Source organism: Oncorhynchus mykiss, chromosome 18 (genome assembly GCF_057628025.1).
Source record: "Oncorhynchus mykiss isolate SJ-2025 chromosome 18, ASM5762802v1, whole genome shotgun sequence".
Classification (NCBI taxonomy): domain Eukaryota; kingdom Metazoa; phylum Chordata; class Actinopteri; order Salmoniformes; family Salmonidae; genus Oncorhynchus; species Oncorhynchus mykiss.
This window is the reverse complement of record NC_143039.1, coordinates 16041227-16058460: the sequence shown is the minus strand read 5'-3', so window position 1 is coordinate 16058460 and position 17234 is coordinate 16041227. Positions and strand designations below refer to the sequence as shown.

At 44.9% G+C, this 17234-nt stretch overlaps 1 protein-coding gene across 1 annotated transcript in view; it reads left to right on the top strand.

Annotated features, from left to right (window-relative positions):
• The window catches only part of LOC149975407 (DNA annealing helicase and endonuclease ZRANB3-like), a 108722-nt gene that overhangs the window by 50397 nt on the left and 41091 nt on the right, over positions 1–17234 (top strand). Inside the window, exons 12-15 of the mRNA XM_090207324.1 lie at positions 1971–2150; positions 4105–4278; positions 8313–8814; positions 12145–12621. Coding sequence (XP_090063450.1) covers positions 1971–2150; positions 4105–4278; positions 8313–8814; positions 12145–12621 — 1333 coding nt within the window. The remainder of the gene's footprint in view (positions 1–1970; positions 2151–4104; positions 4279–8312; positions 8815–12144; positions 12622–17234) is intronic.

The following is a 17234-nucleotide window of genomic DNA, read 5'->3' as shown; positions in this document are numbered from 1 at the left end:
GTCAGAATAATAGTAGAGATAATGATTTATTTCAGCTTTTATATCTTTCATAAAATTCCCAGTGGGTCAGAAGTTCACATACACTCAATTAGTATTTGGTAGCATTGCCTTTAAATTGTTTGACTTGGGTCAAACACTTCAGGTAGCCTTCCAAAAGCTTCCCACAATAAGTTGGGTGAATTTTTGCCCGTTCCTCCTGACAGAGCTGGTATAACTGAGTTAGGTTTGTAGGCCTCCTTGCTCGCACAAGCTTTTTCAGTTCTGCCCACAAATGTTCTATTGGATTGAGGTCAGAGCTTTGTGAAGGCCACTCCAATACCTTGACTTTGTTGTCCTTAAGCCATTTTGCCACAACTTTGGAAGTATGTTTGGGGTTATTGTCCATTTGGAAGACGATATTTGTCCCAATGTGCAGTTGCAAACCGTAGTTTGGCTTTTTTATGGAGGTTTTGGAGCAGTGGCTTCTTCCTTGCTGAGTGGCCTTTCAGGTTATGTTGATATAGGACTTGTTTTACTGTGGATACAGATACTTTTGTAGCTGATTCCTCCAGCATCTTCACAGGGTCCTTTTGTTCTGGGATTGATTTGCACTTTGGAAATTGCTTTTGGAAATTGCTCCCAAGGATGAACCAGACTTGTGGAGGTCTCCAATGTTTTTTTCTGAGATCTTGGCTGATTTATTTTTATTTTCCCATGATGTCAAGCAAAGAGGCACTGAGTTTGAAGGTAGGCCTTGAAATACATCCACAGGTACACCTCCAATTGACTCAAATGATGTCAATTAGCCTATCTGAAGCTTCTAAAGCCATGACATTTTCTGGAATTTTCCAAGCTGTTTAGAGGCACAGTCAACTTACTGGAATTGTGATACAGTGAATTATAAGGGAAATAATCTGTCTGTAAACAATTGTAAGAAAAATTGTCCTAACCGAATTGCCAAAACTATACTATGTGTTAACAAGAAATTTGTGGAGTGGTTGAAAAACAAGTTTTAATGACTCCAACCTAAGTGTATGTAAACTTCCGACTTCAACTATATGTACTATCCTGCTAGCATACAGTCACTGCTCTGCCTGTTCCCGTACTGTTCACCCTCCTCGCTCTGCCTGTTCCCGTACTGTTCACCCACCTCGCTCTGCCTGTTCCCGTACTGTTCACCCTCCTCGCTCTGCCTGTTCCCGTACTGTTCACCCTCCTCGCTCTGCCTGTTCCCGTACTGTTCACCCTCACTGCTCTGCCTGTTCCCGTACTGTTCACCCTCCTCGCTCTGCCTGTTCCCGTACTGTTCACCCTCACTGCTCTGCCTGTTCCCGTACTGTTCACCCTCACTGCTCTGCCTGTTCCCGTACTGTTCACACGCCTCGCTCTGCCTGTTTTCGTACTGTTCACCCTCACTGCTCTGCCTGTTCCCGTACTGTTCACCCTCCTCGCTCTGCCTGTTCCCGTACTGGTCACCCTCACTGCTCTGCCTGTTCCCGTACTGTTCACCCGCCTCGCTCTGCCTGTTCCCGTACTGTTCACCCTCCTCGCTCTGCCTGTTCCCGTACTGTTCACCCTCCTCGCTCTGCCTGTTCCCGTACTGTTCACCCTCCTCGCTCTGCCTGTTCCCGTACTGGTCACCCTCACTGCTCTGCCTGTTCCCGTACTGTTCACCCGCCTCGCTCTGCCTGTTCCCGTACTGTTCACCCTCACTGCTCTGCCTGTTCCCGTACTGTTCACCCTCCTCGCTCTGCCTGTTCCCGTACTGTTCACCCTCCTCGCTCTGCCTGTTCCCGTACTGTTCACCCTCACTGCTCTGCCTGTTCCCGTACTGTTCACCCGCCTCGCTCTGCCTGTTCCCGTAATGTTCACCTGCCTCGCTCTGCCTGTTCCCGTACTGTTCACCCGCCTCGCTCTGCTTTCTCCGCCTGTCTGCTTCCGGAGAGTTCTTCCCTTAAGTGAGTGTGTCCTGTGTGTTCTGTGGTGTCCAGGGCCTGACGTTCACAGCGGCCACTCACGTGGTGTTTGCTGAGCTGTACTGGAACCCTGGCCATGTGAAGCAGGCTGAGGACCGGGCGCACCGCATCGGACAGACCGCCTCCGTCCACGTGCATTACCTCATCGCCAAGGGAACCTTCGACACCGTCATGTGGGGCATGCTCAACAGGAAGGTGTGTGTGTGTGTGTGTGTTTCGTTTTAACTGGAAGGTAGGTACTTTTCATAGAAGTACCAGTCAAAAGTTGAAAGTTGACACACCTACGTATCCAAGGGTTTTTCTTTATTTTTACTATTTTCTACGTTGTTAGAATAATAGTGGACATCAAAACTATGAAACAACACATGGAATCATGTAGTAGCCAAAAAAGTGTTAAACAAATCAATATCTATTTTAGATTCTTCAAAGTAGTCACCCATTTGCCTTGATGACAGCTTTGCACACTCTCGGCATTCTCTCAACCAGCTACATGAGGAATGCTTTTCCAACTGTCTTGAAGGAGTTCCCACATATGCTGAGCACTTGTTGGCTGCTTTTCCTTCACTCTGCGGTCCAACTCATCCCAAACCATCTCAATTGGGTTGAGGTCGGGTGATTGTGGAGGCCAGGTCATCTGATACAGTACTCCATCACTCTCCTTGGTCAAATAGCATTGTTGGGTCTTTGTCCTGTTGAAAAACAAATGATAGTCCCACTAAGCGCAAACCAGATGGGATGGCGTATCGCTGCAGAATGCTGTGGTATCCATGCTGGTTCAGTGTGCTTTGAATTCTAAATGAATCACTGACAGTATCACCATCACACCACCTCCTCCATGCTTCACCGGTCATGTTCATTGCTTGTGTTTCTTGGCCCGAGCAAGTCTCTTCTTCTTATTGGTGTCCTTTAGTAGTGGTTTCTTTGCATCAATCTGACCATGAATGCCTGATTCTGTCCTCTGAACAGTTGATGTTGAGATGTGTCTGTTAGTTGAACTCTTTGAAGCATTTATTTGGGCTGCAATCTGATGTGCAGTTATCTCTAATGAACTTATCCTCTGCAGCAGTCTTCCTTTCCTGTGGCGGTCCTCTTGAGATCCAGTTTCATCAAAGCGCTTGATGGTTTTTGCGACTGTGCTTGAAGAAATATTCAATGTTCTTGAAATGTTCCCGTATTGACTGACCTTCATGTCTTAAAGTAATGACGCACTGTCGTTTCTCTTTGCTTATTTGGTCTGTTTTTGCCATAATATGGACTTGGTCTTTAACCAAATAGGGCTATCTTCTGTATACCCACCCCTACCATGTCACAACACAACTGATTGGCTCAAATGCATTAAGAAGGAAATAAAATCCACAAATGTAACTTTTAACAAGGCACACCTGTTAATTGAAATGCATTCCAGGTGTCAACCTCATGAAGGCTGGTTGAGAGAATGCCAAGAGTGTGCAACCCTGTCATCAAGGCGAAGGGTGGCTACTTTGAAGAATCTCAAGTCTAAAATATATTTTGATTTGTTTTTTGGTTACTACATTATTCCATATGTGTTATTTCATAGTTTTGATGTATTCACTATTATTCTACAATATAGAAAATAGTACAAACACAGAAAAACCCTTGAATGAGTAGGTGTGTCCAAACTTTTGACTGGTACTGTAGATTTACTTAAAGGGACAGCACAAAGCCCCCGAGACCACCTTGTCATTTTGACTGGAACACAGTGGGTTGAATGGCAGGTACACTCAATATATCTGTAATTCTATGGTACTAATATCCACTGCAGGACCACCGTTTCCAATGAACTGGATTTGAATCAATCAATCAATCAAAACATTTTTTTTAAAGACCATTAAAGATGCATTACAGATGTATCAGAGTGAGGTTGTTGATCTTGGTGTTTATTTGTTGTTTACTGACCTTGTTGTTGTTAATTATGCTGCAAAGAACAGAGCAGTTTATGGTCACATTCATCTAGTGCACATTGTAGCAAAACAAGTGTTTCTTATTGGACAAGTCCTGATTGCGCCTCCCTGATTTAGTCCATTTTCTGCCATTAAGTGCTTAAAAGGAAAATGCTTTTTATCTTTGAGTGGAGTATCCCTGTACGTGTTGTTCTGATAGGAGACTGTGTGTGTGTTGTTGTTGACAGGAAACGGTAACGGGCAGTACTCTGAACGGTAAGAAGGAGTACTTAAAGGCAGAGTTGGGGGATAAGGACAAATGGGACTTCCTGAATTTCGCCGAGGCGTGGACACCAAGCGAGACGACCCTGGCAGCAGGAGGAGTGGTTGACAATGACAAAGATCCTGTGTTCTTTAACCATGTGAGTCACTGGTCTAGTGATCTGGGTTCTTTAACCATGTGAGGCACTGGTCTAGTGATCTGGGTTCTTTAACCATGTGAGGCACTGGTCTAGTGATCTGGGTTCTTTAACCATGTGAGGCACTGGTCTAGTGATCTGGGTTCTTTAACCATGTGAGGCACTGGTCTAGTGATCTGGGTTCTTTAACCATGTGAGTCACTGGTCTAGTGATCTGGGTTCTTTAACCATGTGAGGCACTGGTCTAGTGATCTGGGTTCTTTAACCATGTGAGTCACTGGTCTAGTGATCTGGGTTCTTTAACCATGTGAGGCACTGGTCTAGTGATCTGGGTTCTTTAACCATGTGAGGCACTGGTCTAGTGATCTGGGTTCTTTAACCATGTGAGGCACTGGTCTAGTGATCTGGGTTCTTTAACCATGTGAGGCACTGGTCTAGTGATCTGGGTTCTTTAACCATGTGAGTCACTGGTCTAGTGATCTGGGTTCTTTAACGTGTGTGCAGATGGTGTTCTAACACTGGGAAGGTTTTGAATCCTAGCAATCATACTGCTACTGTATGTTTATGTCTGTCTAACAGTATAGACATGTAGGTGCATCATACATATTACTAAACGATAATGTAGTATACATATCACTAAACGATCATGTAGTATACATATTCTAAACGATCATGCATGATACATATTCTAAACGATAATGTATGATACATATTACTAAATTATAATGTATCACACATATTACTAAACAATAATGCATCAAACATATTACTAAACAATAATGCATCAAACATATTACCAAACGATAATGTATCACACATATTACCAAACAATAATGCATCACACATATTACTAAACAATAATGCATCACACATATTACTAAACAACAATGCATCATACATATTACTAAACGATAATGCACCATACATATTACTAAACGATAATGAACCATACATATTACTAAACGATAATGTGCCATACATATTACTAAACGATAATGAACCATACATATTACTAAACAATAATGCACCATACATATTACTAAACGATAATGAACCATACATATTACTAAACGATAATGTGCCATACATATCACTAAACGATAATGCACCATACATATTACTAAACGATAATGAACCATACATATTACTAAACGATAATGTGCCATACATATTACTAAACGATAATGAACCATACATATTACTAAATGATAATGCACCATACATATTACTAAACGATAATGAACCATACATATCACTAAACGATAATGCACCATACATATTACTAAACGATAATGAACCATACATATTACTAAACGATAATGCACCATACATATTACTAAACAATAATGCATCATATTATCTGGAAACCATCTTAAACTGATATTATTTATGAATATAATGTGTTAGTTCTCTCTCTTAAAAGAGGTCTAAAGGGACAAAATGAACTGACATGATACTGTTAGATCAGATGAATGACAGGCTTTACAACAGATCAGAAGGACGGGCTTTACAACCGATCAGATGAAGGACAGGCTTTACAACAGATCAGATGAAGGACCGGCTTTACAACAGATCAGATGAAGGACAGGCTTTACAACAGATCAGAAGGACGGGCTTTACAACAGATCAGATGAATGACAGGCTTTACAACAGATCAGATGAAGGACAGGCTTTACAACAGATCAGATGAAGGGCCGGCTTTACAACAGATCAGATGAAGGACAGGCTTTACAACAGATCAGATGAATGACAGGCTTTACAACAGATCAGATGAAGGACAGGCTTTACAACAGATCCGATGAAGGACAGGCTTTACAACAGATCCGATGAAGGACAGGCTTTACAACAGATCAGATGAAGGACAGGCTTTACAACAGATCCGATGAAGGACAGGCTTTACAACAGATCAGATGAAGGACAGGCTTTACAACAGATCAGATGAATGACAGGCTTTACAACATATCAGATGAAGGACAGGCTTTACAACAGATCAGATGAATGACAGGCTTTACAACAGATCGGATGAAGGACAGGCTTTACAACATATCAGATGAAGGAACTGCTTTACAACAGATCCGATGAAGGACAGGCTTTACAACAGATCCGATGAAGGACAGGCTTTACAACAGATCAGATGAAGGACAGGCTTTACAACAGATCCGATGAAGGACAGGCTTTACAACAGATCAGATGAAGGACAGGCTTTACAACAGATCCGATGAAGGACAGGCTTTACAACAGATCAGATGAAGGACAGGCTTTACAACAGATCAGATGAATGACAGGCTTTACAACATATCAGATGAAGGACAGGCTTTACAACAGATCAGATGAATGACAGGCTTTACAACAGATCGGATGAAGGACAGGCTTTACAACATATCAGATGAAGGAACTGCTTTACAACAGATCAGATGAAGGACAGGCTTTACAACAGATCAGATGAAGGACAGGCTTTACAACAGATCAGATGAAGGACAGGCTTTACAACAGATCAGATGAATGACAGGCTTTACAACAGATCAGATGAATGACGTGCTTTACAACAGATCAGATGAAGGACAGGCTTTACAACAGATCAGATGAATGACGTGCTTTACAACAGATCAGATGAAGGACAGGCTTTACAACAGATCAGATGAAGGACCGGCTTTACAACAGATCAGATGAATGACAGGCTTTACAACAGATCAGATGAAGGACAGGCTTTACAACAGATCAGATGAAGGACCGGCTTTACAACAGATCAGATGAATGGTGTGCTTTACAACAGATCAGATGAAGGACAGGCTTTACAACAGATCAGATGAAGGACAGGCTTTACAACAGATCAGATGAATGACGTGCTTTACAACAGATCAGATGAATGACAGGCTTTACAACAGATCAGATGAAGGACAGGCTTTACAACAGATCAGATGAAGGACAGGCTTTACAACAGATCGGATGAAGGACAGGCTTTACAACAGATCAGATGAATGACAGGCTTTACAACAGATCAGATGAATGACAGGCTTTACAACAGATCAGATGAAGGACAGGCTTTACAACAGATCAGATGAAGGACAGGCTTTACAACAGATCAGATGAATGACGTGCTTTACAACAGATCAGATGAATGACAGGCTTTACAACAGATCAGATGAAGGACAGGCTTTACAACAGATCAGATGAAGGACAGGCTTTACAACAGATCAGATGAATGACAGGCTTTACAACAGATCGGATGAAGGACAGTCTTTACAACAGATCAGATGAATGACAGGCTTTACAACAGATCAGATGAAGGACAGGCTTTACAACAGATCAGATGAAGGACAGGCTTTACAACAGTTCCGATGAAGGACGGGCTTTACAACAGATCAGATGAAGGACGGGCTTTACAACAGATCAGATGAATGACAGGCTTTACAACAGATCAGATGAATGACAGGCTTTACAACAGATCAGATGAAGGACAGGCTTTACAACAGATCAGATGAAGGACAGGCTTTACAACAGATCATATGAATGACAGGCTTTACAACAGATCAGATGAAGGACAGGCTTTACAACAGATCAGATGAAGGACAGGCTTTACAACAGATCAGATGAATGACAGGCTTTACAACAGATCAGATGAAGGACAGGCTTTACAACAGATCAGATGAATGACAGGCTTTACAACAGATCAGATGAAGGACCGGCTTTACAACAGATCAGATGAAGGACAGGCTTTACAACAGATCAGATGAAGGACAGGCTTTACAACAGATCAGATGAATGACAGGCTTTACAACAGATCAGATGAAGGACAGGCTTTACAACAGATCAGATGAAGGACAGGCTTTACAACAGATCAGATGAATGACAGGCTTTACAACAGATCGGATGAAGGACAGGCTTTACAACAGATCAGATGAAGGACAGGCTTTACAACAGATCAGATGAATGACAGGCTTTACAACAGATCAGATGAAGGACAGGCTTTACAACAGATCAGATGAAGGACAGGCTTTACAACAGTCTCACCGTGACTCTACCCCTCCTCTCTGCAGTTTGAGAAGGACAAACAGCACGACATCCGTTCGTTCTTCTCTCCGGACGCGGGTAAAGAGAAGAAGAGGAAAAGAACAGAGGGTGAGGTTTCCCCCATTACCCCCTCAGAGAAGGAGGGTCCTATAGATGTGGAGAAAAACTACAACTCCCAAGATCCCCCTGACCTCCAGGACCTAGACTTCTCTCCCCTGGTGAAGAGGCTGCGGCTGCCCACCTCCACCCTCACCCCCAGCGCTACCCACAGCCCCAGGTCTCGTCTTGGGGGGAAAAGGAAGTCCCTCCATGGGGGGAGAGACACCAGCAGCAGCCCCCTGGCCTCTCTGTTTACCCCCCGTCGGCTCTCTGAGAAAGGGACCCCGAAACCAAGGTTGAGCCTCAGACCAGGACTACCAGATCAGGGGAAGGGAGATCAGTGGAGCTGTGGGGCCTGTACTTACTCCAACAACATCCTGCTCCTTTACTGTGAGGTGTGTGAGTCCCCACTCCACAGGCCCAGCACTGGTGAGTACACACACACACACACACACACACACACACACACACACACACACACACGTTGGCAGGCGTAACATACACCAAGTCAGAAATAGACCAGCGTGACAACGTGTCTCTGCTAGATGACAACGAGTAGAAGAGGACGCAACACACTGTTCACCTGACTGTCAAGTGAGAAACAGTCACAAGGCCTGTTCTCGGTGTGCCGCGCGTCTCCAAGTTTACAAAGTAAAGTTGATGAATTGGCCCCGGCTGAAGTTAAAGTTCCCCAAGGCACTCTGGCTGACTATCTAATAGGACTGGGAGAAGGAAGGTAACTGTCTCTCCTCAAACACAGACACCTCCTGGTTCAGTTGGCAGTACCGGGGGAAAGTGGAGGGTGTAAAGAGGGGGGTGAAGGAGGGTTGAGATCAGTCCTCAGTCTTTAAAGGATTACCTGTTCTTCCATCCATCAAGACCGAGCGGCACAGGGAATTCACACAGCAGCATCCCTCCTGTCTGTCTCTCAGTAATAATAACCCAGAATAACCCTGCTACCTGCCTGGGTTGTTGCTCTGTAATGCTGGGTTGCTGCTCTGTAAGGCTGGGTTGCTGCTCTGTAAGGCTGGGTTGGGTTGTTGCTCTGTAAGGCTGGGTTGCTGCTCTGTAAGGCTGGGTTGCTGCTCTGTAAGGCTGGGTTGCTGCTCTGTAAGGCTGGGTTGCTGCTCTGTAAGGCTGGGTTGCTGCTCTGTAAGGCTGGGTTGCTGCTCTGTAAGGCTGGGTTGCTGCTCTGTAAGGCTGGGTTGCTGCTCTGTAAGGCTGGGTTGCTGCTCTGTAAGGCTGGGTTGCTGCTCTGTAAGGCTGGGTTGGGTTGCTGCTCTGTAAGGCTGGGTTGCTGCTCTTTGCCAAGATAATCCATCCACCTGACATGTGTGGCATATCAAGAATGATCATCACACAGGTGCACCTTGTGCTGCGGACAATAAAAGGTCACTCTTAAATGTGCTGTTTTGTCACACAGGGAGTGTGCATTTGGCCTGCTGACTGCAGGAATGTCCACCTGAGCTGTTGCCAGAGAGGTGAATGTTCATTTCTCAACCAGAAGCCGGCTCCAACTACGTTTTAGAGAATTTGCCAATACGTCCAAGCGGCCTCAGAACCGCAGACCACGTGTAACCACACCAGCCCAGGACCTCCACATCCGGCCTCTTCACCTGCGGGATCGTCTGAGACCAGCCCCCCCTGGACAGCTGATGAAACAGAGCAGTTTGTCTTTCTGTAACAAACCCCTGTGGGGGAAAACTCATTCTGATTGGCTGGGCCTGGCTCCTCAGTGGGTGGTCCTGGCTCCTCAGTGGGTGGGCCTGGCTCCTCAGTGGGTGGTCCTGGCTCCTCAGTGGGTGGGCCTGGCTCCTCAGTGGGTGGGCCTGGCTCCTCAGTGGGTGGGCCTGGCTCCTCAGTGGGTGGGTCTGGCTCCTCAGTGGCTGGGCCTGGCTCCTCAGTGGCTGGGCCTGGCTCCTCAGTGGGTGGGCCTGGCTCCTCAGTGGGTGGGTCTGGCTCCTCAGTGGCTGGGCCTGGCTCCTCAGTGGCTGGGCCTGGCTCCTCAGTGGGTGGGCCCATGGCTGCGCCTCTGCCCAGTCATGTGAAATCCATAGATTAGGGCCTAATGAATTTATTTAAAATGACTGATTTCCTTATATGAACTGTAACTCAGTAAAATCGTTGAAATGGTTGCAGGTTGCTTTAACATTTATGTTCAGTAGAGTTATCAGGTAGAACAGAAATGCAGCAGTACTCAGGACCTCCAGGTGAGATCTGAATAGCGCTGGTGTAGGGGATGTTATACAGGCACCTGACTGTCTGTCAACACTAGAGGAGGGTGGTCTCAATCATAGAAATAGGATCACTAGAACATACATTGTACTTCTATGTTAGACTAGCTCGATCATCAAGGACTGATCAAACACACCATTACAATTGTACACACACACACACACACACACAATCCGTTAACAAAATCCTCTCCATGTCATGCTTGACTGAGGTGTGTAATGTTTGATATCTAATCAGCAAACAAACACGGTTCTCTGTTGTGGTACTGCTGGCACCACAGGCAGCATGTTAGAAGGGGAATTTACCAGGCCGTCAGATCTGTAATGACAACCGAGGCAGAACAACAACTCTGATGGTATTAAGACTTCACATCTCTCAAAACATGACACTGTAATCACTGTCACCAAACAGGAAATGCTGAGAAAATAAGCACTATTATATCACAGCATTAGGAAATAAATGCATATTGCATTCACAGACTTTTGACAAAGATCACTTTTTTAGAATCGTCAGGAGGGTGTCTTGTTTGGCAGGAGGTAGTCTAGTCTGAGGAGAATGTCTTGTTTGGCAGGAGGTAGTCTAGTCTGAGGAGAATGTCTTGTTTGGCAGGCAGCAGTCTAGTCTGAGGAGAATGTCTTGTTTGGCAGGCAGCAGTCTAGTCTGAGGAGAATGTCTTGTTTGGCAGGCAGCAGTCTAGTCTGAGGAGAATGTCTTGTTTGGCAGTCAGCAGTCTAGTCTGAGGAGGATGTCTTGTTTGGCAGGCAGCAGTCTAGTCTGAGGAGAATGTCTTGTTTGGCAGGCAGCAGTCTGAGGAGAATGTCTTGTTTGGCAGGCAGCAGTCTGAGGAGAATGTCTTGTTTGGCAGGCAGCAGTCTAGTCTGAGGAGAATTGAGCTGCAGTCTCTGGTCCCCTCAGCTCGTTAGTTGTCGGGGCTCGGCGTCGGGCGCTGGGAAATTCAGGTGACATTTGAGAAAATCTATAAGAGGATGGCCTTTCAGAAACAAACCTTACAATGGAAACATCATGAATTAGTCTGTTAGTTCCAGTTCTTCCCCTGTTCGTCCACAACAAAAACACGTTCAGGAGGTCACAATTTATCAAAGAAGGGGCCCATAATTGCCCACAGATGAAATTTGAGTTGAGAATCAGTTACATATTGATGGCCCGTATCCTGCTCATTTTCAACATATCAGCAGCATTCTATTAGTTTTCACCATGTGTCACCAAGTCACAAATATTCCACACTGTCTGAGCAGAATGACAAGAATCTGTGTCTCTCAACAAGCAGCTGCTCACATTTGAATTCACACATTATTTTAGTGACTGTGTGACGCATTGCTTCTCTGCTCCCCTAACAGGCCTTTGAACTACTTCCTGTAATCTTGGCCTTTGTACATTTCGCTGAACACAACTGTACAAAACTAATCTGTGTGGTTGTACATGTTTTCTACAAGGATATGAACTGTTAGGCTACATGTACATCTATAAAGAACCTTGTTGTGTTTTCTCTCTTCCACCTCTCAGCTCCAGACTCACAATCTACAGGTTCACCTGCTGTGTCCCCAGGCTCCAGGCCTGATCAGTTCACCCCTAGAGAACACCCCTGGATCGTCCTCTCTGGGTCGGACAGCAAGCAGGAGGACCCCCCCTGTCCTGGTCCTGCCTCTCCCGGGACAACTGAACCACAGACGGACGGTCAAGAGAGAGGGCTGGAGGAGAGACAGACAGACGGTCAACAGAGAGAGCAGGAGGAGAGACAGACAGACGGTCAACAGAGAGAGCAGGAGGAGAGACAGACAGACGGTCAACAGAGAGAGCAGGAGGAGAGACAGACAGACGGTCAACAGAGAGGGCAGGAGGAGGAGAGACAGACAGACGGTCAACAGAGAGAGCAGGAGGAGAGACAGACAGACGGTCAACAGAGAGAGCAGGAGGAGGAGAAGCTCAAAGGCAAACAATCACCAGGAGAGGACCAGTCAGCCCCTCATGAGCACACTGATGGTAATCCAACTTTAATCTTCCCTTTCCTGCTACCCTCCTTTCCTTCTTCCCTCCTACATATCTGGGGGATATTGTCTGGGGTGAATAGTCACCCATATGTTGTAATGCTGTAATGCTATGTATCACTGAGGTAGTCATCAATATGCCGCCAGCTGCCTCCCTCCGTTGTGTGGTGATTTGGTAAGGGAGGGTGTGACTTATTATTGTTAGTATTATTATAGAAGGGGATTGTTTCTTCTCTTCACAGCCTTATGGTATTTAAACTGGCTCTAAACTATAGGTTCATGAAATTGCTTTTATTTTGTGTATTTTGCATTTACCTCAAGTTTTTAATTGCTTTTTAATTGCTCTGAAAAACTCCATAAGAATGAGTCATATTATCCGTGTCTGTCTTGTCTGTCTTGTCTGTCCTGTCTGTCTCTACATGAATTAACACCCTCAACAGCACCAACCAGCTCCAGACACCCCTGCACCCAGTCATCATAACACATCACACATTCTGATCCAGAAATATGTCCAGAAAAAAAGAACTGTGTTCTGTTAGTCCTGCCTTGTCTTGTCTTTCCCATTCAGGACTTTTCCTGAATCTCATTTAATGGCAGTTAATGGCCTTGTGTATGTCACTCACTTCTGATGGTGATGTGACACTAGTGGCTGGGTGTTCTATTTCCAGACAGACGTTCTTCAGTCTCAGGGTTCATGTGGAACACTGCAGTGGACCAATAAAAGGAACCTATGGGGTAGAGAGAGAGAGAGACTCTGAGAGACTCAGTGAGCGGCTTAATGAGAGAGAGAGAGAGAGAGAGACTCGGTGAGCAGAGCCTTGCTGTTGAGAAAGGCCGCCGTAGGCAGACCTGGCTCTCAAGAGAAGGCAGGCTATGGGCACTCTGCCCACAAAATGAGGTGGAAACTGAGCTGCACTTCCTAACCTCCTGCCCAAATGTATGACCATATTAGAGACACATATTTCCCTCAGATTACACAGACCCACAAAGAATTCCAAAACAAAACCAATTGTTAGAAACTCCCTTTATCTACTGGGTGAAATACCAGTGTGACATCACAGCAGCAAGATGTGTGACCTGTTGCCACGAGAAAAGGGCAACCAGTGAAGAACAAACACCATTGTAAATACAACCCATATTTATGTTTATTTATTTTCCCTTGTGTACTTTAACTTTTGCACATTGTTACAACACTGTATTTAAACATAATATGACATTTGAAATGTCTTTATTCTTTTGGAACTTCTGTGAGTGTAATGTTTACTGTTCATTTTGTATTGTTTATTTAACTTTTTGATTATTATCTACTTCACTTGCTTTGACAATGTTAACACATGTTACCCATCGAGAGAGGGAGAGGATTCTAGATGACAGAGAGGCATTAGATTCTAGACGACAGGAAGGCATTAGATTCTAGACGACAGAGAGGCATTGGATTCTAGACGACAGGGAGGCATTAGATTCTAGACGACAGAGAGGCATTGGATTCTAGACGACAGGGAGGCATTAGATTCTAGACGACAGAGAGGCATTGGATTCTAGACGACAGAGAGGCATTGGATTCTAGACGACAGAGAGGCATTGGATTCTAGACGACAGGGAGGCATTAGATTCTAGACGACAGAGAGGCATTGGATTCTAGACGACAGGGAGGCATTGGATTCTAGACGACAGAGAGGCATTGGATTCTAGACGACAGGGAGGCATTAGATTCTAGACGACAGGGAGGCATTAGATTCTAGACGACAGGGAGGCATTAGATTCTAGGCGACAGGGAGGCATTTGATTCTAGACGACAGGAAGGCATTAGATTCTAGACGACAGAGAGGCATTGGATTCTAGACGACAGGGAGGCATTAGATTCTAGACGACAGAGAGGCATTAGATTCTAGACGACAGAGAGGCATTGGATTCTAGACGACAGAGAGGCATTAGATTCTAGACGACAGGGAGGCATTAGATTCTAGACGACAGGGAGGCATTTGATTCTAGACGACAGGAAGGCATTAGATTCTAGACGACAGAGAGGCATTGGATTCTAGACGACAGGGAGGCATTAGATTCTAGACGACAGAGAGGCATTAGATTCTAGACGACAGGGAGGCATTAGATTCTAGACGACAGGGAGGCATTAGATTCTAGACGACAGAGAGGCATTAGATTCTAGACGACAGAGAGGCATTAGATTCTAGACGACAGAGAGGCATTAGATTCTAGACGACAGGGAGGCATTAGATTCTAGACGACAGGGAGGCATTAGATTCTAGACGACAGGGAGGCATTGGATTCTAGACGACAGAGAGGCATTGGATTCTAGACGACAGGGAGGCATTGGATTCTAGACGACAGGGAGGCATTGGATTCTAGACGACAGGGAGGCATTAGATTCTAGACGACAGAGAGGCATTGGATTCTAGACGACAGGGAGGCATTGGATTCTAGACGACAGAGAGGCATTGGATTCTAGACGACAGAGAGGCATTGGATTCTAGACGACAGAGAGGCATTGGATTCTAGACGACAGAGAGGCATTGGATTCTAGACGACAGAGAGGCATTGGATTCTAGACGACAGGGAGGCATTGGATTCTAGACGACAGGGAGGCATTGGATTCTAGACGACAGGGAGGCATTGGATTCTAGACGACAGGGAGGCATTGGATTCTAGACGACAGAGAGGCATTGGATTCTAGACGACAGAGAGGCATTGGATTCTAGACGACAGGGAGGCATTGGATTCTAGACGACAGAGAGGCATTGGATTCTAGACGACAGGGAGGCATTGGATTCTAGACGACAGGGAGGCATTGGATTCTAGACGACAGGGAGGCATTGGATTCTAGACGACAGAGAGGCATTGGATTCTAGACGACAGAGAGGCATTCGATTCTAGACGACAGAGAGGCATTGGATTCTAGACGACAGAGAGGCATTGGATTCTAGACGACAGGGAGGCATTGGATTCTAGACGACAGAGAGGCATTGGATTCTAGACGACAGAGAGGCATTGGATTCTAGACGACAGGGAGGCATTGGATTCTAGACGACAGAGAGGCATTGGATTCTAGACGACAGAGAGGCATTGGATTCTGGACCACAGAGAGGCATAGATATCCTGTCTGTTCTAACCAAAGCTGCTGTCGTCCACCTAGATAGATATCCTGTCTGTTCTAACTACCTAGATAGATATCCTGTCTGTTCTAACTAAAGCTGCTGTCGTCCACCTAGATAGATATCCTGTCTGTTCTAACTACCTAGATATATATCCTGTCTGTTCTAACTAAAGCTGCTGTCGCCCACCTAGATAGATATCCTGTCTGTTCTAACTACCTAGATGGATATCCTGTCTGTTCTAACTACCTAGATAGATATCCTGTCTGTTCTAACTAAAGCTGCTGTCGCCCACCTAGATAGATATCCTGTCTGTTCTAACTACCTAGATGGATATCCTGTCTGTTCTAACTACCTAGATAGATATCCTGTCTGTTCCAACCAAAGCTGCTGTCGTCCACCTAGATAGATATCCTGTCTGTTCTAACTACCTAGATAGATATCCTGTCTGTTCTAACTAAAGCTGCTGTCGCCCACCTAGATAGATATCCTGTCTGTTCTAACTACCTAGATAGATATCCTGTCTGTTCTAACTAAAGCTGCTGTCTTCCACCTAGATAGATATCCTGTCTGTTCTAACTACCTAGATAGATAGATATCCTGTCTGTTCTAACTAAAGCTGCTGTCGCCACCTAGATAGATATCCTGTCTGTTCTAACTACCTAGATAGATATCCTGTCTGTTCTAACTAAAGCTGCTGTCGCCACCTAGATAGATATCCTGTCTGTTCTAACTACCTAGATAGATATCCTGTCTGTTCTAACTAAAGCTGCTGTCGTCCACCTAGATAGATATCCTGTCTGTTCTAACTACCTAGATATATATCCTGTCTGTTCTAACTACCTAGATATATATCCTGTCTGTTCTAACTAAAGCTGCTGTCGCCCACCTAGATAGATATCCTGTCTGTTCTAACTACCTAGATAGATATCCTGTCTGTTCTAACTAAAGCTGCTGTCGTCCACCTAGATAGATATCCTGTCTGTTCTAACTACCTAGATATATATCCTGTCTGTTCTAACTACCTAGATAGATATCCTGTCTGATCTAACTAAAGCTGCTGTCTTCCACCTAGATAGATATCCTGTCTGTTCTAACTACCTAGATATATATCCTGTCTGTTCTAACTAAAGCTGCTGTCGCCCACCTAGATAGATATCCTGTCTGTTCTAACTACCTAGATGGATATCCTGTCTGTTCTAACAACCTAGATAGATATCCTGTCTGTTTTAACTAAAGCTGCTGTCGCCACCTAGATAGATATCCTGTCTGTTCTAACTACCTAGATGGATATCCTGTCTGTTCTAACTACCTAGATAGATATCCTGTCTGTTCTAACTAAAGCTGCTGTCGTCCACCTAGATAGATATCCTGTCTGTTCTAACTACCTAGATAGATATCCTGTCTGTTCTAACTAAAGCTGCTGTCTTCCACCTAGATAGATATCCTGTCTGTTCTAACTACCTAGATAGATATCCTGTCTGTTCTAACTACCTAG